This window comes from Heteronotia binoei, chromosome 13 (assembly GCF_032191835.1).
Source record: "Heteronotia binoei isolate CCM8104 ecotype False Entrance Well chromosome 13, APGP_CSIRO_Hbin_v1, whole genome shotgun sequence".
Classification (NCBI taxonomy): Eukaryota; Metazoa; Chordata; class Lepidosauria; order Squamata; family Gekkonidae; genus Heteronotia; species Heteronotia binoei.
The window spans coordinates 10,293,035-10,315,317 of record NC_083235.1 but is presented as its reverse complement, the minus strand read 5'-3'; the positions used below and the strand labels follow the sequence as shown (position 1 = coordinate 10,315,317).

General features: G+C 52.7%; 1 protein-coding gene across 2 annotated transcripts in view; it reads left to right on the top strand.

The window, feature by feature from the left end:
• The window catches only part of HAUS7 (HAUS augmin like complex subunit 7), a 32,471-nt gene extending 24,118 nt beyond the window's left edge, over positions 1-8,353 (top strand). For both annotated transcript variants that reach the window (XM_060252240.1, XM_060252239.1), the window contains 3 exons: positions 302-529; positions 3,042-3,153; positions 8,146-8,353. In XM_060252240.1, the coding sequence (XP_060108223.1) occupies positions 302-529; positions 3,042-3,153; positions 8,146-8,237 (432 nt within the window). In that variant the 3' untranslated portion in view covers positions 8,238-8,353. The remainder of the gene's footprint in view (positions 1-301; positions 530-3,041; positions 3,154-8,145) is intronic.
• The last annotated feature ends 13,930 nt before the right edge of the window (positions 8,354-22,283 follow it).

The window sequence follows — 22,283 nt, the reverse complement described above, 5'->3', positions numbered from 1 at the left end:
ATCTATCATCTATCTATCTATCTATCTTATCTTTCCCCCCCACCACCACTCTAGCCGAATCCTCTCTGTGAAATTTGGCAGAGAGAAGCAATTCTCACGATGAAGGGAGGGAGAGAGGCCAGGAAAACGGGAGACTCGGTGGTCATAGCCCCATGTTTTGACACAGGGCCAGGGAACAAAGTTCTCCTATTAATAACGGGAGGATCAGAAGTGTAGAGCGGCCTCAACCAGAAATTTCTCACCTTGGAACAGAGGGGCTCAACCGCGGCCTTCCCTGACCGAACGCATTTTGTCTTTGCAGTGCTCCTTCCTGAGCGGGAACCCGGACGGCACCGAGCAGCCGCTCGACAGTGCCACGGCCCTGCAGACCCTCAAGCTGGCCGTCTCCGACTTCGGCCAGCTGCTGGTGGCCTTTGAGCAGGTGTACGAGAGCGAGTGGAAGAGGCACTGCGAGCGCCCCGCCCCCCGGCTCAGCCCCTGCGGGCCCCTCTTCAAAGCTGTGCAGCGGGATCTTTCACTCAGCATCCAGGTGGGTTGGGAAGGGAAGGAATGCAGCCTTGGGAAGGGGTGGGGGGGGGATTTGGTAACTGGTTTGTTTTATTGTTTCGTATCGTCTGCTTTTTCTCACTTGGAATCAAGGCAGTCGCTACCGTTGACGGAGTGGGGAATCCAGTAACCCGTGCAGGAGGGTTAGGGTTGTGGAATCAACTAGAAGCGTACAAATTGAAGCATGGGGTGGAGAGAGTTGACAGAGAGGACTTTTTCTCCCTCCCCGCCAAAAATGAGGAGCCCCGTGGCACACAGTGGTAAAGCTGCACTACCTCAGTCGGAGCCCTCTGAGTTCAATCCCGGCGGAAGCTGGGTTCAGGTAGCCGGCTCCAGGTCGACTCAGCTTTCCCTCCTTCCGAGATCGGTCAAATGAGTCCCCAGCTTGCTGGGGGGAAAGCGTAGATGACTGGGGAAGGCGACGGCAAACCACCCCGTAAAAAGTGTGCCATAAAACCATTGTGAAAGCAGCGTCACCCCAGAGTCAGAAACGGCTGGTGCTTGCACAGGGGACTACTTTTACCTTTATGTACACAAACGAGAGATTTATATCTTTGCAGTGCCCTTTTCTGCCACTAAGCAGCCCCGTGGCACAGAGGGGTAAAGCAGCAGTGCTGCGGTCTGGACTCTGCTCACAACCTGAGTTCGATTCCGGCGGAAGTTGGGTTCAGGTAGCCGGCTCCAGGTCGACTCAGCCTTCCCTCCTTCCGAGGTCGGTCAAATGAGTCCCCAGCTTGCTGGGGGGAAAGCGTAGATGACTGGGGAAGGCGACGGCAAACCGTCCCGTAAAAAAAGTCTGTCGTGATGCGACGTCATCCCAGAGTCAGGAACAACCGGTGCTTGCACAGGGGACTTTTCCTTTCCTTTTCCAAAAGACTAGAACTCGAGGGCATGCAATGAAGCTGACAGGCAGGAGGTTCAGGGCGGACAAAAGGAAATCCTGCTTGACACACAGAGGGCCCATTCACACGATGCTAAATCATGTGTTTTGCAGCTGGATTTTTGCTAGTCTTGCACAGGAGAAATCCAACTGCAAAACGCACCATTTAGTGTAGTGTGAAGGCACCCAGAGTGATTAAAAGGTAGAATTCGCTGCCAGAGGATGTCGTGATGGCCTCAGGAATAAACAGCTTAAAAGGGGATTAAATAGATTCATGGCGGGTGTCTGTCAATACCCACAGTGGCTAAGGGGAATCACCTCGTTCAGAGGCACTGATCCTCTGAAACTCAGAGCCAGGAGGCAACATCAGGGGAAGGCCTCAGTCTTTCTGCCCTGTTGTTAGCCGTCCAGAGCTGGTTGGCCACTGTGTGAGACAGGATGCTGGACTAGATAGACACTGGTCTGATCCAGCAGGGCTCTTCTGATGTTTTTCTTAGGGGAAGGCCTTGGCCTCTGCCCTGTTTTGTTGGCCCTCCAGAGGAACTGGCTGGCCACTGTGTGAGACAGGAGGCTGGACTGGATGGACCCTCACTGGTCTGACCCAGCAGGGCTCTTCTGATGTTCTTATGAAGGCCTCGGCCTCTCTGCCCTGTTCTTGGCCCTCCAGAGGAACTGGCTGGCCACTGTGTGAGACAGGAGGCTGGACTGGATGGACCCTCACTAGCCTGGTCCAGCAGGGCTCTTCTGATGTTCTTAAGAAGGCCTGGACTTCTCTGCCCTGTTGTTGGCCCTCCAGAGGAACTGGCTGGCCACTGTGTGAGACAGGAGGCTGGACTAGATGGACCCTCACTGGTCTGATCCAGCAGGGCTCTTCTGATGTTAAAACAGGGGTGTCAAACTCATTTGTTTTGATGGCCAGATCTGACATAAATGAGACCTCGTCAGGCCGGGCCATGTATGTCATAAGATGCAATGCCAGGTAGCAGAGATATAAATTTTATAAAGAACACAGACAAACACAATTAAAGGGTTTTTTTAAAAAAATAATACTTAAAACATGCTTTAAAATAGCATTTATTAGTCTTAAAGGTACTTTCTTTGTCTCTCTCCTGTGCAATCCAGGGAACTGGGCAAAGGAAGCTCTGGCGCTTTCCCACCTTCCCCAGGGGACCAGGAGGGGGAGGAGCCTCAGCCGATAGAAGGAAGAGAGGCTTGGATAAGTAGCTCTGCTGGGCAATTGAGAGAGCCTGGCAAAGCAAGCTACTCCCCCCTCCTTCCTCCCCAAGGGAGGAGCCTCAGCCAAAGGAGAAAATAGAGGTTTTGCTCTGGAGCTCCTGTGCGATTGAGCAAGCCTGGCAAATTAAGCTGTGATGCAGAAGGAAGCAAAAGAGAGGGAGAAGGAAGCAGATGACAGCCAGATGCTTGGGGGCCTGATAGAAGCTCTGGGGGCCTAATTTGGTTCCGGAGCCACATGTTTGACACCACCCCTGCTTTAGGGCTGGAATTCTCTGCCAGAAGAGGTAATGATAGTTGTAGGAATAGACATCTTTAAAAGGGAATTAGACAGATTCCCGGAAGTGCAATCTCTTTCTGTTCTGTGCTTTTCGGCAACCAGGAGTTGACAAGCCTGGCCCAGGTCATGGAAACATCTGAGAACATCGTAACTGTGGTGGACCGGCAGCAAGAAGAGAAGCTGGCGTGGAGGGGCTCCGCGAAAGCCACGTTGCGTAAGTGCCACGGTTGAAGGGCAGGCTGCTACAGGGTGGGAATATCCCAGATCTTCAAAAGATGTGGTAGGAGAGGACACAGTGTGAAGAAGAAGATATTGGATTTATATCCCACCCTCCACTCCGAAGAGTTCACAATCTCCTTTCCCTTCCTCCCCCACAGCAGACACCCTGTGAGGTAGATGAAGATATTGGATTTATATCCCGCCCTCCACTCCGAAGAGTCTCAGAGCGGCTCACAGTCTCCTTTCCCTTCCTCCCCCACAACAGACACCCTGTGAGGTAGATGTATTGGATTTATATCCCGCCCTCCACTCCGAAGAGTCTCAGAGCGGCTCACAATCCCCTTTACCTTCCTCCCTCACAACAGACGCCCTGTGAGGTAGATGAAGATATTGGATTTATATCCTGCCCTCCACTCTGAAGAGTCTCAGAGCGGCTCACAGTCTCCTTTCCCTTCCTCACCCACAACAGACACCCTGTGAGGTAGATGAAGATATTGGATTTATATCCCGCCCTCCACTCCAAAGAGTCTCAGAGCGGCTCACAATCTCCTTTCCCTTCTTCCCCCACAACAGACACCCTGTGAGGTAGATGAAGATATTGGATTTATATCCCACCCTCCACTCCAAAGAGTCTCAGAGTGGCTCACAATCTCCTTTCCTTTCCTCCCCCACAGCAGACACCCTGTGAGGTAGATGAAGATATTGGATTTATATCCCGCCCTCCACTCCAAAGAGTCTCAGAGCGGCTCACAGGCTCGTTTCCCTTCCTCCCCCACAACAGACACCCTGTGAGGCGGGTGCGGCTGGAGAGGGCTCTCACAGCAGCTGCCCTTTCAAGGACAGAGAGCAGCCTACAATCCCCTTTCCCTTCCTCCCCCACAACAGACACCCTTCAAGGACAACCTCTGCCAGAGCTATGGCTGACCCTTAGGCCATTCCAGCAGGTGCAAGTGGAGGAGTGGGGAATCAAACCCGGTTCTCCCAGATAAGAGTCCGCACACTTAACCACTACACCAAAGTGTGTGTGTGTATCAAGTGCAGCGGCCAACTTTATTGCCACTTGGTAGCATTTTCAAGGCAAGAGGCGAGCAGAGGTGGTTGGCCGTCGCCTGCCTCTGCATAGCAACCAATGACAGTCTTCCGATCTGAGTTCTAACCAGGGCAGAAGCATTAAGCTTCTCATTTTCAGTGTGAACGTTCATTAAGGAAAGAGCCCAGTGTTCACACTGAAAATGAGAAGCTTAATGCTGTGATTAAAGAACGTAGAACAGGGTTCCTAAACAAACTGAGCTGTGAAAACTGAAGAAGGAATTGAAACGTCGTCAAAATCTAGAGCGACGTCAAAGCGGCTGCATTGAAGCTACGTTCTTTAGGAGCACCCGCCTGGTGAATTTCAGTTGGACTATTTCCAAGTTTGGACTTATATCTATTCATTTGAGGATGGGGTTTTTTTGCCCCCTTGGGGTTTCTGTTACTTTAAAAGGCCTTAGCACCGCTGGCCTCTATCAATATAGTATTGTTTACTATGTGTTGTACACAATCCTTGTAATATATTTTTGCAAACTGTTAAGACAGTGTATTACTTGGTGGCTTTGATCAGTCTGCTGTCTTCCTTCTATTGGCTGAGGCTCCTCTCCCTCCTCATCCCCCAGGGAAGGAAGGAAAGAGCCAGAGCTTCCTTTGCCCAGTTCCCTGAATCCCACGGGAGAAATATAAAGAGAGCACCTTTAAGTCCAATGAATGTTAATGTTTTAAGCATGTTTTATTTTAAGATTTTTTAAAAGAATATTTCATTGTGTTTGTCTGTCTCCTTTATAAAGTTTATATCTCAGCTACCTAATTTTAAACAGGTACACGCGTGGCCCGGCCCAACAAGGTCTCATTTATGTCAGATCCGGCCCTCATAACAAATGAGTTTGACACCTGTCTTCATAGGAAAGGTGTTTCATCCCCTTAATGATTTAAGAGCTCTCCCCAGCCCTCACCTGAATGGCCCAGGCTAGCCCAATCTTGTCAGATCTCAGAAGCCAAGCAGTTATTACTGGAATGGGAAACCACCAAGGAAGTCCAGGGTTGCTACGCAGAGGCAGGCAATGGCAGAACGACTTTTGCTTGTCTCTTCCTTGATCTGGATCGCCTAGGTTGCCCCAATCTTATCAGACCTTGGAAGCTTAGCAGGTTCAGCCTGGTTCAAGTCCTTGAAGGGCTGTCATCTAGAGCAGGGGTCCCCAACCCCTGGTCCGTGGACCGGTACTGGGCCATGGCCTATTAGCAACCGGGCCGTGAGTTGTATAATTCAAGGGTGGCCAATGGTAGCTCTCCAGAAGTTTTTTGCCTACAACTCTCGTCAGCCCCAGCCAGCATGGCCAGTAGCTGGGGCTGATGGGAGTTGTAGGCAAAAAAACATCTGGAGAGCTACCGTTGGCCACCCCTGGTATAATTATTTCATTATATATTACAATGTAGTAATAATAAGACATTGGATTTATATCCTGTCCTCCACTCTGAATCTCAAGAGTTTCAGAGCTGCTCACAATCTCCTTTCCCTTCCTCCCCCACAACAGACACCCTGTGAGGTGTGTGGGGCTGAGAGAGCTCTCCCAGAAGCCACCCTTTCAAGGACAGCTCTGCCAGAGCTATAGCTGACCCAAGGCCATTCCAGCAGCTGCAAGTGGAGGAGTGGGGAATCAAACCCAGTTCTCCCAGATAAGAGTCCGCACACTTCAGCGGCACAGCAAACTAATAGAAATAAAGTGCACAGTTGTATCATCCTAAAACTACCGTGCCCCCCACTCCCGACCCCGGTCTGTAGAAAAATTGTCTTCTGCAAAACCAGTCCCTGGTGCCAAAAAGGTTGGGAGCCACTGATCTAGAGCAGGGGTGGCCAACGGTAGCTCTCCAGATGTTTTTTTCCCCTACAACTCCCATCAGCCCCAGCCATTGACCATGCTGGCTGGGGCTGATGGGAGTTGTAGGCAAAAAAACATCTGGAGAGCTACCCTGATCTGGAGGATGGTGCGGAATTGTTTTCTGTGGCCCCGGAAGGTAGGACCAGAACCAATGGGTTGAAATTAAATCAAAAGAGTTTCTGGCTCAACATTAGGAAGAACTTCCTGACCGTTAGAGCGGTTCCTCAGTGGAACAGGCTTCCTCGGGAGGCGGTGGGCTCTCCTTCCTTGGAGGTTTTTCAACAGAGGCTAGATGGCCATCTGACAGTATGACAGCCCACCTCGCTGTCTGTCTCGATCGCTTCTATAAGCAGCGTATGGCGACCCCAGCCCCTCTCCTGCCTCCGTTCTTCCTTTTGAATTTTACCTCACGACTATTAAATACAAGGGGTGGGTATTATATGGATTTCTCAATACTAGTCTCTTCGGGGGTTTTGTTTTGGTTTCAGATGGATATAGAACTCAATAGGTAGGGGACCACAGCAGCTTTAATGGTTTTCCCCATATACAGGCACCAGAGAACTTAAAAGTAAACCACAGAAATTTATTTACACACACAGTCTTCAACTGAGGAATGGGAGATATTTACATGGGCTATATTGTATCTCAAGTAGATAACAGTTTCTCAGTAGTTCAGGCTTTATAATATATCTTTCGCTTAGGTCTCTCAGGTTTCACAGTTCATATCTTCACTCTCCAACACTATTCTAGGTTGGCCTCTTGGGTGTAATGTGCCAAGTCTCTTAAGTCGACTGGTGCCTCTACTCCCAGCCCTTCAGACTTCTAGACCCACATCTTTCCCTCAACCACCTCTTTAGCTCTTAAGAGAAGTGTGTATGTTTCTGTGACCTCTCAGGTCTTTCACTGTGACTCTCTTTTTATCACACACAGCCCCTTGGCTGTCTTTATAGTGCTTGCAGTGAGCTTTCCTTCCCTTGAGGACTCCTCAGCTCCTGTCTCAGCTCCTTCTAAGACCAACTGCTCTCTTCAGCAGACTCCTGCAGACTCTGTCACTGACTCTCTCAGCCGTTAACTGTCAATCACTTCTGAGAGTTCTGAGCACTCTGGCCCCCACCCTCAGACCATCTGACTCAGGCTCTATGGGTCCTTAGTTTTCTTATTATTATACTCTGGTTTCTCTTCAGATCTTTTTTATTAACCCATTCATTACCGTCACAGACAGCAATAAAGATCCTGTGAATTTAGGGGGAGGTATTTGTGAGTTTCCTGCATTGTGCAGGGGGTTGGACCAGATGACTCTGGAGGTCCCTTCCAACTCTTTGATTCTATGGTTAGAACTTAGGGGAGGGCACTGAGGAAGTCCAGGATCGCTACGCAGAGGCAGGCAACGGCCGACCACCTCTGATCGCCTCTTGCCTTGAAAACTCTACAGCAGGGGTGTCGAACTCATTTGTTCTGAGGGTCGGATCTGACATAAATGAGACCTTGTTGGGCCGGGCCATGTCAGGTTAGGCTGAGCCATGTCGGGCTGGGCCCTGTGTGCTCCTATTTAACATTAGGTAGCAGAGAGATAAATTTTATAAAGAACACAGACAAACACAAATATATATTTTTAAAAAAATCTTAAAACATGCTTAACACGTTAGCACTCGTTGGTCTTAAAGATGCTTTCTTTGTATTTCTCCCCTGGGATCCAGGGAACTGGGCAAAGGAAGCTCCGGCTCTTTCCTTCCTTCCCCAGGGGACCGGGGGGGAGCCTCAGCCAATAGAGGGGGGAAAGGCTTGGCTCAGTAGCTCTGCTGTACAACTGAGCAGGCCTTGCAAAGCAAGCTGTGATGCAGAAGGAAGCAAGAGAGAGGGAGAAGGAAGCAGATGACAGCCAGTTGATCGGGGGCCTGATTGGAGCCCTCCACGGGCCTGATTCAGCACCCCAAATTGCACGTTCGACACCCCTGCTCGACGGGATTGTCAGAAGTCAGCTGCGACTTGACAGCCGCTTCCCACCAACTGAGCTCTTCCGCACCCCATGCTCTTTTTTTTGCTGCCTCTTCTGTAGCTGTAGACCTTTTTCTCCCCAGCTTCAAAGCTTGAAGAGCTGCAACGGAAATACAAGGCCATCCGCGCCACGCTCCACAAACTGAGCAACACGGAGGCGACCGTCTCACTGTGAAAAGGGTCGAGTGACACCCGGTACAGGATCCAGGCGGTGGAAACCCTGCTTGTGTGCGCGTGTGTGTTTTCTTCCTATGTACAGAAATTAATGTGGTTAAAAAGAGTTTCTTTGTACTTTCCTGGTGTGTTCTCTGGGGGTGGTGGAGAGGGCCATCAAGTCATAGACGACGCGATGTGATCCTTTAGGGCCGGGGTGTCGAATTCATTTGTTATGAGGGCCGCATCTGACATAAATGAGACCTTGTCGGGCCAGGCCATGATTAGGTAGTGGAGATATAAATTTTATAAAGAACACAGACAAACACAAGTATTTTTTTTTTTTTAAAGAACTTAAAACATGCATAAAACGTTAGCACTCCTTGGTCTCAAAGATGCTTTCTTTTTATTTCTCCTAGGCAAAAGAAGCTCTGGCTCTTTCCTTCTTTCCCCAGGGGACTGGAGGGGGAGCCTCAGCCAATAGAAGGAAGAGAGGCTTGGCTCAGTAGCTCTGCTGTGCAACTGAGAGAGCCTTGCAAAGCAAGCTATTCTTCCTCCCCGAGGGAGGAGCCTCAGCCAATGGAGAAAACAGAGGCTTTGCTCTGTAGCTCCTGTGCGATTGAGCAAGCCTTGCAAAGCAAGCTGTGATGCTGAAGGAAGCAAGAGAGAGGGAGAAGGAAGCAGATGACAGCCAGTAGCTCAGGGGGCTGATAGGAGCCCTTTGGGGGCCTGATTCAACCCCTGGGCCACATGTTTGACATCCCTTTTTTAGGGTTTTCGAGGCATGAGACGAGCTGTGGTAGTTCGCCGTTGCCTACCTCTGCGTACCAACCTTGGGTTTCCATGGTGGTCTCCGAACCCAGTATTGATCTGAGCCAATACTGAGGTCAAGCTAGCCTGGATCAGCTAAGTCAAAGCAAGAGACACACAGCGGTGGTTTCCCCATCGCCTGCCTCTGCATAGCAACCCTGGGCTTCTTCATTAGTGGTCTCGCATCCGAGAACTAAATAGGGCCAGCCCTGTTCAGCTTCCTGAGATCTGATGGGAGCAGGCAGCCCTTGAATTCAGCAGGAGCTCACCGGAGCACAACTCCTGAACCTTTCTCTTCCTTTCTCCCCCCTCTTACTCCCCACTTACCTACTTTGTCCATTGAATAGTAGGTGCAGCTGCATAATAAGCCCCGGATGAGGAGAGTGGGCAGCCAGCCAGCCAGCCACCAGGGGCTTTGCCACACCCCCAGCAGCCCTCATGAACCCCTGGAGAAGCCCACACCACCCTTTCTCTGCTTCTTATGTGATTTTGGGCAGAGGGTGGCTTGCTGGCCTTTTGGCCGGGAGGGTGGCCCAGGAGAGCCCCAGGAGAGCGAGGCCTGCTTGGGCTGGCTGGATCTCTAGCCAGCCCAAGCAGGCCTCGCTCGCCCGGGGCTCTCCTTTATTGCATCAAGTTGTTTTTTGCTGGGGGGGCGTCATATGCTAATGAGTTCCACCACTTATTTTTCTACAAAACGACCCTTGGAAGCAGGCTAGCTTGGCCTATCCAGGTCCAGATGAGGACTTGTTTCCTCTAGCCCAGGGGTGTCGAACTCAACTGTTATGAGGGCCAGATGTGACATAAGAGACCTCGTGGGGGAGGGCCATGTTGGGTTGGGCTGAACCATGTTGGGCCGGGCCATGTGTGTACCTATTTAAGATTAGGTAGCAGAGATACCAATTTTATAAAGAACACAGACAAACACAAATATATATAAACGTAAAACATGCTTAAAACATTAGCACTCATTGGTCTTAAAGATGCTTTCTTTGTATCTCTTCCGTGGGATCCAGGGAACTGGGCCAAGGAAGCTCCGGCTCTTTCCTTCCTTCCCCAGGGGACTGGGGGTGGGATGGAGGAGCCTCAGTCAATAGAAGGAAGAGAGGCTTGGCTCGGTAGCTCCACCGTGCAATTGAGAGAGCCCGGCAAAGCAAGCTATTCCTCCCCAAAGGAGGAGCGTCAGCCAATGGAGAAAATAGAGGCTTTGCTCTGCAGTTCCTGTGCAATTGAGCAAGCCTGACAAAGCAAGCTATCCTGCAGAAGAAAACAAGAGAGATGGAGAAGGAAGCAGATGACAGCCAGTTGCTCGGGGGCCTGATAGGAGGCTTCCCGGGGCCTGAGTTGGCCCCCGAACTGCATGTTTGACACCCCTGTTCTAGCCTCTGCAAAAGATTCTGCTTGCTCTCAGGGCCCGGCTGAAATGCAGCCATGATGCTCTCTGGCTTTAGCAGCATGGGTGTGGCTCTCCCCCTAAGCAACCCCCTTCTCAGGTAGCTTCCCTCAACTGATGCTCAGTCCTGCTTCTGAGCTGTTCTGCTTCTGGCTCATGACAGCAATGATTGCAGCTGTCAGGGCGTGGACACAGCTGGGGAGGCACACAAATAAACTGCCGACGGGAGGAGCCTCGCGAGTGGGAAACGAAACTTCCTCAGTCCTCATTGGCCCACGTCCAAGCAGCCTAGTTGTCTCCTTTTAGTGGCTTCCAAGCTGGACAAACAAGACAGCTCTGTGCATATTAGGCCACACACCCTGATGTAGCCACTCCTCCTGGAGCTGACAGCAGGCCCTGTACGAAGAGCCCTGTAAGCTCTTGGAGGATTGGCTACATCAGGGAGGTGTGGCCTAATATGCAAAGGAGTTTCTGCTAGAATTCCAACTCTAGGCCACACTCCCCTGATGTAGCCAATCCTTCTGGAGCTTACAGCAGGCCCTGTACGAAGAGCCCTGTAAGCTCTTGGAAGATTGGCTACATCAGGGAGGTGTGGCCTAATATGCAAAGGAGTTTCTGCTAGAATTCCAACTCTAGGCCACACTCCCCTGATGTAGCCAATCCTTCTGGAGCTTACAGCAGGCCCTGTACGAAGAGCCCTGTAATCTCAGGAGGATCGGCTACATCAGGGGGGTATGGTCTGATATGCAAAGGAGTTCCTGCTCCAAAAAGCCCTGATGGTTACCAACCTCCTGGTGGTGCCTGGAAGCCTCCCAGAATTACAACTGATCTCCAGATGTAAGAGTTCAGTTCCCCTGGAGAAAATGGCTGCTTTGGAGGGGGGAGACTTCTTGTGAAGGGAAAACGAAACTTCCTCAGTCCTCACTGACCCACATCCAATCAGCCTTTCCCCACCCCTTTTCGTGGCTTCCAAGCTGGACAAACAAGACGGCTCTGTGAGAACACTGGTGCGGTTTTCCTGCATTATCTTACGTGGCTCTCCCCCATGTGTCTTATCTGGCATATCTCTGGCCAAAGCGTTTTCTGAACTCAACTGGCGATAGATAGAAATGGGTAACCGTGAGGAGAGAAGCCATGTAGGATCAGGCCAAGAGCCCATCCAGTCCAACACTCTGTGTCACACAGGGGCCAAAACTCAGGTGCCATCAGGAGGTCCATAAGAACATAAGAGAAGCCATGCTGGATCAGGCCAAGGGCCCATCCAGTCCAACACTGTGTCATACAGGGGCCAAAAAACCCAGGTGCCATCAGGAGGTCCATCAGTGGGGCCAGGGCACTAGAAGCCCTACCACTGTGCCCCCCCACCCAAGCACCAAGAAGACAGAGCATCACTGCTCCAGACATAAGTGAAGCCATGTTGGATCAGGCCAAGGGCCCATCCAATCCAACACTGTGTCACCCAGAGGCCACCAAGACATCCTCCAGCAGGACCAGAACACCAAAAGCCCTCCCACTCTTGCCCCCCAAGCCCCAAGAATACAGAGCATCACTGCCCTGGACAGAAGAACATAAGAGAAGCCATGCTGAATCAGGCCAGTGGTCCATCCATCCAGGGGCCATCAGGAGGTCCACCAGTGGGGCCAGAACTCCAGAAGCCCTCCCACTGTATAAGTTTGAGATGTTTTAATAATTTACTGTGATTTTACCAGTTTGGTGTAGTGCAGGGATGGCCAACGGTAGCTCTCCAGATGTTTTTTGCCTACAACTCCCATCAGCCCCAGCCAGCATGGCCACTGGCTGGGGCTGATGGGAGTTGTAGGCAAAAAACATCTGGAGAGCTACTGTTGACCACCCCTGGTGTAGTGGTTAAGTGTGCAGATTCTTCTCTGAGAGAACCGGGTTTGATTCCCCAGTCCTACACATGCACCTGCTAGAGTAGCCTTGGGTCAGCCATAGCTCTCGTAGGAGTAGTCCTTGACTGGGCAGCTTCTGGGAGATCTCTCTCAGCCCCACCCACCTCACAGGGTGTGGGGGAGGAAAGGAAAAAAGATTGTAGGCCGCTCTGTGACCCTGTCCTTGAAAGGGCAGCTTCTGGGAGAGCTCTCTCAGCCCCACCCACCTCACAGGGTGCCTGTTGTGGGGGAGGAAGGGAAAGGAGATTGTAGGCCACTCTGAGACTCTGTCCTTGAAAGGGCAGCTTGTGGGAGGGCTCTCTCAGCCCCACCCACCTCACAGGGTGTCTTCTGTGGGGGAGGAAGCGAAAGGAGATTGTAGGCCACTCGGAGACTCTGTCCTTGAAAGCGCAGCTGCTGTGAGAGCTCTCTCAGCCCCACCCACCTCACGGGTTGCCTGTTGTGGGGGAGGAAGGAAAAGGAGATTGTAGGCCGCTCTGAGACTCTGTCCTTGAAAGGGCAGCTTGTGGGAGGGCTCTCTCAGCCCCACCCACCTCACAGGGTGTCTTCTGTGGGGGAGGAAGCGAAAGGAGATTGTAGGCCACTCGGAGACTCTGTCCTTGAAAGGGCAGCTGCTGGGAGAGCTCTCTCAGCCCCACCCACCTCACAGGGTGTCTGTTGTAGGGGAGGAAGGGAAAGGAGATTGTAGGCCGCTCTGAGACTCAATTCAGAGACAAGGGCGGGGTATAAATCTGCAGTTATCTTCTTTATTGTAACCATATAATTTTATGTTGTTTTAATTGTTATTAGCCACCCTGAGCCTGCCAGGGGAGGGTGGGATATAAATATAATAAAATAATAAATAAATTGTTGTCTCCCCCCCCCCCCCAAGCACTAAAGCTCTGAGACTCTGATTCAGGGAGAAGGGCGGGGTATAATTCTACAGTCTTCTTTTTGTCTTAGCTCATGAGAAATTGCCCCAGAGCAAGCTAATTTATGCAGTAGAAGAAGAAGATATTGGATTTATATCCTGCCCTATACTCTGAATCTGAGAGCGGCTCACAATCTCCTTTTCCTTCCTCCCCCACAGCAGACACCCTGTGAGGTGGGTGGGGCTGAGAGAGCTCTGACAGAAGCTGCCCTTTCAAGGACAACTCTGCTAGAGCTCTGGCTGACCCAAAGCCATTCCAGCAGCTGCAAGTGGAGGAGTGGGGAATCAAACCCGGTTCTCCCAGATAAGAGTCCGCACACTTCACCACTACACCAGACTGGCTCACAACTTTAATGCGAGTAGCTCACAAAGTAGGATCTTTGCTCACAAGACTCCTCAGTTTAGAGAGAGCATTGGATCCAACCAGGGGTCGTTTGGTAGAAAAATAGGCGACAGAGCTCATTAGCATAACTCATTAGCATATGCCGCCCTACCCCAGCCAAAAGCAACCCAATGCAAGAAAGGAGAGCCCTGGGCAAGCGAGGCCTGCTTGGGCTGGTTAGAGATCCAGCCAGCCCAAGCAGGCCTCAGTCACCTGGGGCTCTCCTGGGCCACCACCCCCCTCAGTCAAAAGGCCAGCAAGCCACCCGGAGCCCAAAATCACATAAGTGGAGAAAGGGTGGTGTGGGCTTCTCCAGGAGTTAATGAGGGCTGCTGGGGGTGCGGCAAAGCCCCTGCTGGCTGGCTGGCTGCCTGCTCTCCTAATCCAGGGATTGTTATGCAGCTGCACCTACCAGGGGTGGCCAATGGTAGCTCTCCAGATTTTTTTTTGCCTACAACTCCCATCAGCCCCAGCCAGCATGGCCAATGGCTGCGGCTGATGGGAGTTGTAGGCAAAAAACATCTGAAGAGCTACCGTTGGCCACCCCTGTACTATTCCATGGACAAGGTAGGCAGGGAGGAGGAGGGGGAACCCTCAGAAAGGTCCAGGAGCTGTGCTCCTGCGAGCTCCTGCTGAATGCAAGGCCTGGATCCAACCTACAGGAAGGGGAGAGCCTTGGCAGACAGATCCGTTGGAAATCTCAGGGCTCCGTTAGTGGGAATCTTCAGTTCTCCGGTTTGGGCAGCAGAGGGCGCTCTGAGACAACAGGAACTAGTTCCAGGGCTGGTTTCGCAGCGGGGCAAGCAAGCCTCCGGCACCCCAGGGTCCCCCAAGGTTCTGCAGCCCGTAGAAGCCCTCTTCCCCCGTTTCTGCTCCTGTCTTTCTCTTCCTTTTTAAAAAAAAGCTGGCTCAAGAGTGGCTGCTTCAGAAGCACTTTTCTGCCTTCCCCCTCCGCCGCCGTGTTCATTTCAACAACCCTGGCCCTTTCCAACCCCCGGAGCTCAAGAATGCGGGCCTGGAGCTGAGTCACCTTGGCTCAGTGTAAACACGGCCCCAAAGTGGCGTGGCTGCCTTATAGGGGAGAGTTTCCAGCGCCCTGCCTCCCCTCCTCCACCAGCCGTCCCCCTGGCTGCTTTCCCACCCTCTTCTAGCCCGGCGGCGTCCCCTGATCCCATCCAAAAGCCGAGAGGGCTTTGCTCCACGTAGGGTTGCCAATCCCCAGGTGGGGGCAGGAGATCCCCCGGTTTGGAGGCCCTCCCCCTGCTTCAGGGTCATCAGAAAGCGGGGGGAGGGGAAATGTCTGCTGGGCACTCCATGATTCCCTATGGAGAGCGATTTCCATAGGGTATAATGGAGAATTGAAGAAGAAGATTTGCAGATTTTTACCCCGCCCTTCTCTCTGAATCAGAGACTCAGAATGGCTTACAATCTCCTTTCTCTTCTCCCCCAACAACAGACACCCTGTGAGGTGGGTGGGGCTGAGAGGGCTCTCCCAGAAGCTGCTCTTTCAAGGACAGAGTCTCAGACTGGCCTACAATCTCCTTTCTCTTCTTCCCCCCCCCCCAACAGACACCCTGTGAGGTGGGTGGGGCTGAGAGAGCTCTGGCAGCAGCTGCCCTTTCAAGGACAGCCTCTGCGAGACCTATAGCTGACCCAAGGCCATTCTGGCAGCTGCAAGTGGGGGAGTGGGGAATCCAAACACTTCACCACTACACCGAACCACTGCACCAAATCGATCTGTGGGTATCTGGGGGGGGGCACTGTTTTTTGAGATAAAGGCACCAAATTTTCAGCATAGCATCCAGTGCCTCTCTTCAAAAGACCCTCCAAGTTTCAAAAGGCTTGGACCAGAGGGTCCAATCCTATGAGCCCCCAAAGAAGGTGCCCCTATCCTTCATTTTTTCCAATGGAGGGAAGGCATCTAAAAGGTGTGCGGTCCCTTTCAATGTGAAGGCCAGCACTCCCTTTGGAGTTCAATTATGCTAGTCACACCCTTGCTCCTCGCTCCGCCCCAAAGTCTCCTGGCTCCACCCCCAAAGTCCCCAGATATTTCTTAAATTGGATTTGGCAACCCTAGCTCCATGCCTAGGAGACGAGGAACCATATAACGCTCCTGATTTGTGCATCGACAGACAGTCCTGGGAGACGGTTGTGAGTGAACACCCCATGGTTCCCACCACACTTGAACAGCCATGGAGGCAGATCAAGAAGAAGAAGGTAGTGGATTTATGCCCTGCCCTATACCCCGAATCTCAGTCTCAGAGCGGTCACAATCTCCTTTACCTTCTCCCCACACACATTCACAACAGACACCCAGTGAGGAAGGTGGGGCTGAGAGAGCTCTCCCAGAAGCTCTCCCACTGTGTGAGACGGGATGCTGGACTAGAGGGATAACTGGTCTGATCCAGCAGGGCTCTTATTATGAAGGCCTCGGCCTCTCAGCCCTGTTGTTGGCCCTCCAGAGGAACTGGTTGGCCACTGTGTGAGACGGGAGGCTGGACCAGATGGAACCTCACTGGTCTTATCCAGCAGGGCTCTTCTGATGTTCTTATCAAGGGAAGGCTCAGCCTCTCTGCCCTGTTGTGGGCCCTCCAGAGGAACTGGCTGGCCACTGAGTGAGATGAGATGCTGGGCTAGATGGACCCTCCCTGGTCTGATCCAGCAGGGCTCTTCTGATGTTCTTATGAAGGCCTCGGCCTCTCTGCCCTGTTGTTGGCCCTCCAGAGGAATTGACTGGTCACTGTGTGAGACCGGATTTTAGACTAGATGGACCCTCCCTGGTCTGACCCAGCAGGGCTCTTCTGATGTTCTTATGAAGGCCTCAGCCTCTCTGCCCTGTTGTTGGCCCTCCAGAGGAACTGATTGGTCACTGTGTGAGACCGGATTTTAGACTAGATGGACCCTCCCTGGTCTGACCCAGCAGGGCTCTTCTGATGTTCTTATGAAGGCCTCAGCCTCTCTGCCCTGTTGTTGGCCTTCCAGCGGAACTGGTTGCTGGACTAGATGGACCCTCACTGGCCTGATCCAGCAGGGCTCTTCTGACTTTCTAAAAAGCTTCCACACACCAAACCTCTATTAAAGAGACGAGAGGTTTTCCCTCCAGGCCTGCCCAGCAACCTTAGAAGCTCCCGAGCCTCCCTCTTCTTTCAACAGGCTCTGCCTTCCCTTCTTCGAAGAGCCTCTGGCCTCTCTCCGCAACAACCACCCCCCAGTGAGAGGAAGAATCCAGAGTCTCCGTCTTCCAAACTTCTTTCTCTCCTTTCTCCGGTTCAGCCTGCCCGAGGGCTGGGAATCCGGCGTGGAGGGTTCCTGGACTTTGAGGTGGGGGGGGGGGAGACTGCTTCAGCCCCCCCCCTCCCTCCTTTGTCTGTCATGAGAAAGAAGCCAGGCATCCTGGCTCTCGGTGCCCCCCCCCTTTTCCTTTCTAAGCCAAGAGGCACGACCTCCACACCCAGCCGTATTTCTCAATCCCTGCCCCCCCCCACTTTTCATCCTTGCAAGGCCAGATTCCAGAGGGGCTGAGGTAATGGTGCTGGGTGGGAGGCGGGCAAGGGGGTGGGCCTGCCTGCCCCGCTCAGTCCCCCCCCCTCCACCCCAGTCGCTTGCTCGGAGCAGCCAGGCCTGGTCACAAGCATCCGGCCGGCCAAGGCTCGGTTCCGCTGGGCCGGAGCCAGAGGCCCAGGCCTGTGGGAGTTCCGTGCAGCCCTTCTTTTTTCTGAGTAGAAGGCCTGCTCTTGGCGTAGGGCAGCCAGCATCCCCCTGGGATGGAGAGGGGAATGCACACCCCCTCGAGGGTCAGCAAAACACCCTTTCCCCTACAAGCAACTTCTGCCCATTTCCTTCCGGCTTCTTTGGAAACGCACATATCGCTTCTGGTTCCGAGGGGCCGGAGGGCGTTGTTTTCCCCTCTTCCCTCTCCGCCAGGCCTGTCGTCGGTCCCGAGTGGCTTTCGGAGGCCTCTGCCCAGATGACTCATGCAAGCTAGCCAAGCCGCGCCAGGTGCCAAGTCCCTTTTCATTAAAAAAAAAAACTTCACCGTTCAGCATGCCGTCATCAAAGAACAAAAGGGCGACGGCGTCGTGGCTGCGCTGCCCAGGGACGCCGGCGTCCTGGCAAGCTCGGTCCAGTTTCCTCCGGCCAGCCTGGGATGGTCTCCGGGCTGAGCTTCCAACTTCCAGGCGGGGCCTGGAGATGTCCTGGAATTACCCCCGATGTGCGGACTACAGAGATCAGTTTCCCTGGGGGGAAATGGCAATTGGGGTGGGTGGGCTCTATGGTGTTATGGTTGCCAACTTTCATACAGAGGCTGGAGATGTCCTGGAATTGCAACTCAGCTCCAGAGTACATAAAGCATGTATTTATTTGAAACATTTATTCCCCTTCTCCTGGAGAAAATGGCTGCTTTGGAAGGCGGATTGCATGGCATTCTAGCCTACAGAGATCCCTCCCCTCTCTAAACCCCGCTCTCCCGGGCTCCACCCTCAAATCTCCAGGAATTTCCATACCCGGAGCTGGCAACCTAAAGAGTTTCCCGCTCAACATTAGGAAGAACTTCCTGACCGTTAGAGCGGTTCCTCAGTGGAACAGGCTTCCTCGGGAGGTGGTGGGCTCTCTTTCCTTGGAGGTTTTTCAACAGAGGCTAGAGGGCCATCTGACAGCAATGAAGATCCTGTGAAGTTAGGGGGAGGTATTTGTGAGTTTAGAGGGGTTCCTCAGTGGAACAGGCTTCCTCGGGAGGTGGTGGGCTCTCCTTCCTTGGAGGTTTTTCAACAGAGGCTAAATGGCCCTCTGACAGCAATGAAGATCCTGTGAATTTAGGGGGAGGTATTTGTGAGTTTCCTGCATTGTGCAGGGGATTGGACTAGATGACCCCGGAGGTCCCTTCCAACTCTATAATTCAATGTCGGATCCGGCCCTCATAACAAATGAGTGTCCAGATCACGTGAAGTGATGGTATCGCTTTACTCTGCTCCGGTAAGATCTGGAGTATTGTGTTCAGTTTTGGGCACCACCTTTTAAGAAGGATATAGACAAGCTGGAACGGGTCCAGAGGAGGACGCTGAAGATGGTGAGGGGTCTGGAGACCAAGTCCTATGAGGAAAGGTTGAAGGAGCTGGGAATGTTTAGCCTGGAGACGAAGTGGCTGAGAGGTGATAGGATCATCAAGTCCTTGAAGGGCTGTCCTATAGAGGATGGTTGGAATTGTTTTCTGTGGCCTGAGAAGGTAGGACCACAACCAACGTGTTGAAATTAAATCTGAAGAGTTTCTGGCTCAACATTAGGAAGAACTTCCTGACCATTAGAGCGATTCCTCAGTGGAACAGGCTTCCTTGGGAGGTGGTGTGCTCTCCTTCCTTGGAGGTTTTTCAACAGAGGCTAGATGGCCATCTAATAGCTATGAAGGTCCTGTGAATTTAGGCCAAGCATGAGAATGAGGGCAGGAAAGGTTGCACCCACTAGGCAAACTAGGTGCCAAACTAGGGCACCCAGAGGGAGGGGCGCAGAATTGGGCTCCCCCCCCCTTCCGGTGCCCATGACAAACGCCTAGTTTGCCTGCCTGCCTCTCCCCCCCCACGCCACCCCTTCCTGTGAGTAGCCCCGTGCCTTCTGCCTACTCATGAGTAGCCCAGCACCTGCTGCCTGCTAAAGGCTACTCTCTAATAGGCGGGAGGTGTGGGCCAACTCACGAGAAGGTGGCAGGCGTGGGGCTACTCGTGAGTAGGCGGCTAGCCCAGAGAGTGGGACGGGGGCGGAGCTGTGCTGCCTAGGGCACCAGGAGGACTACGGCCATCCCTGGTGGAATCTGCTTCCAGAGAATCATAGAATTGAAAGGGACCCCCAGGATCATCTAGTCCAACCCCCCGCCCAATGCAGGAAACTCACGAGTATTTCCCCCTAAATTCACAGGATCCTCATTGCTGTCAGATGGCCATCTAGCCTCTATTTAAAAACCTCCAAGGAAGGAGAGCCCACCACCTCCCGAGGAAGCCTGTTCCACTGAGGAACCCCTCTAAACTCACGAAGACCTCCCCCCTAACTTCACAGGATGGCCCTAATGTTGAACTGGAAACTCTTCTGATTTGGTTTCATAGAATCCTAGAGTCGGAAGGGCTCTCCAGGGTCATCTAGTCCAACCCCCTGCACAATGCAGGAAACTCACAAACACCGCCCCCTAAATTCACAGGACTTTCATTGCTGTCAGGTGGCCATCTAGCCTCTGTTTCAAAACCTCCAAGGAAGGAGAGCCCACCGCCTCCCAAGGAAGCCTATTCCACTCAGGAATTGCTCTAACGGTCAGGAAGTTCTTCCTCATGTTGAGACAGAAACTCTTCTGATATAATTTCAACCCGATGGTTCTGGTCCTGCCTTCTGGGGCCACAGAAAACATTTCCACCCCATCCTCTCTATGACAGCCCTTCAAGGACTTGAAGATGGTGATCATATGGCAGCAGGGCCCTTTTTTGCAGCAGCAGCAGGAACTCCTTTGCATATTAGGCCACACCTCCCTGGTGTAGCTAATCCTCCAAGAGCTTACAGGGCTCTTCTTACAGGACCTACTGGAAGCTCCAGGAGGATTGGCTGCATCAGAGGGGTGTGGCCTAATATGCAAAGAAGCTCTTGCTAGAATTCCACCCTGCATACCCCTGATGTAGCCAATCCTCCAAGAGCTTACAGGGCTCTTCTTACAGGACCTACTGGAAGCTCCAGGAGGATTGGCTGCATCAGAGGGGTGTGGCCTAATATGCAAAGAAGCTCTTGCTAGAATTCCACCCTGCATACCCCTGATGTAGCCAATCCTCCAAGAGCTTACAGGGCTCTTCTTACAGGACCTACTGGAAGCTCCAGGAGGATTGGCTGCATCAGAGGGGTGTGGCCTAATATGCAAAGAAGCTCTTGCTAGAATTCCACCCTGCATACCCCTGATGTAGCAAATCCTCCAAGAGCGTACAGGGCTCTCCTTACAGGACCTACTGGAAGCTCCAGGAGGATTGGCTGCATCAGAGGGGTGTGGCCTAATATGCAAAGAAGCTCTTGCTAGAATTCCACCCTGCATACCCCTGATGTAGCTAATCCTCCAAGAGCTTACAGGGCTCTCCTTACAGGACCTACTGGAAGCTCCAGGAGGATTGGCTGCATCAGAGGGGTGTGGCCTAATATGCAAAGAAGCTCTTGCTAGAATTCCAACCTGCATACCCCTGATGTAGCCAATCCTCCGAGAGCTTACAGGGCTCTTCTTACAGGACCTACTGGAAGCTCCAGGAGAATTGGCTACATCAGGGAGGGTGTGGCCTAATATGCAAAAGAGTTCCTGCTACAAAAAATCAAGCCCTGGATGGCAGCAATTTTTCTGCAGGCCAGTTTGCTGAGGGATCCTGGAGGGTTTTTTGGTCATCTTCTGGGCAGAGCAGGGGTCACTGTGGGTGAAGGGGCAAGATATTGGTGAATTTCCTAAATTGTGCAGGGGGTTGGGCTAGATGACCCCGGAGGTCCCTTCCAGCTAAATGATTCTCATCCTATCTGGCACCGTATCCTGTTGAAATCCCTTCATTCCCAAACCCCTCCCTCTCTAACCGCTGCTCCTGCCCCCCAAATCTCCAGGAATTCCCTAACCCCAGAGTTGGCAACCCTACTTTTCCTGTTGCAGATTGAGCCATCGTTAAAGGCACAGCGGCAAGGGCCAAGGGGAAAGTTGACAGGAAAGAGAAAGGGCTTCGGCCGTTGGGGATGGAGGCAGGATAACAGGTGGCCAGTAGATATTCAGTGTAAAAGGGGGGTGTCAGAAGCATGGCAAACCTCAGATTCAGGAGCTCAGCTCCTGAACCTTTCTGAGGACTCCCCCTCTTCCCCCCCACCTAATTTATCCATTGAGTAGTAGGTGCAGCTGCATAACAATCCCTGGATGAGGAGAGCGGGCAGCCAGCCAGCCCCCAGGGGCTTTGCCACGCCCCCAGCAGCCCTCATGAACTCCTGGAGAAGCCCGCACCACCCTTTCTCCACTTCTTATGTGATGTTGGGCGGCGGGTGGCTTGCTGGCCTTTTGACTGGGAGGAGGGGCAGCCCAGAAGAGCCCCAGGTGAGTGAGGGCTGCTTGGGGTGTCCGGATCTCTAGCCAGCCCAAGCAGGTCTCGCTCGCCCAGGGCTCTCCTTTCTTGCATCAGGTTGCTTTTGGGTTGGGGGGGGGGGTGGCATATGCTAATGAGTTATGCTCAGCAGGAGTTCACAGGAGCACAGCTCCTGAACCTTTCTGAGGGTTCCCCCTATCCACTGAATAGCAGGTGCAGCTGCATAACAATCCCTGGATGAGGAGATCGGGCAGCCAGCCAGCCCCCAGGAGCTTTGCCCTGCCCCCATCAGCCCTCATTCACCCCTGGAGAAGCCCACGCCCCACCCTTTCTCCACTTCTGATGCGATTTTGGGCGGTGGGTGGCTTGCTGGCCTTTTGATCGGGGGCCGGCTGGCGTAGGAGAGCCCCAGGTGAGCGAGGCCTGTTTGGGCTGGCTGGTTCTCTAGCCAGCCCAAGCAGGCCTCACTCGCCCAGGGCTCTTCTTTCTTGCGTCGGGTTGCTTTTGGGTGGGTGGGGGGGGGCAGCATACGCTAATGAGTTATGCCAATGAGCACCGCCACCTGTTTTTCTGCAAAATGACCCCTGCACAAGGGTGTTT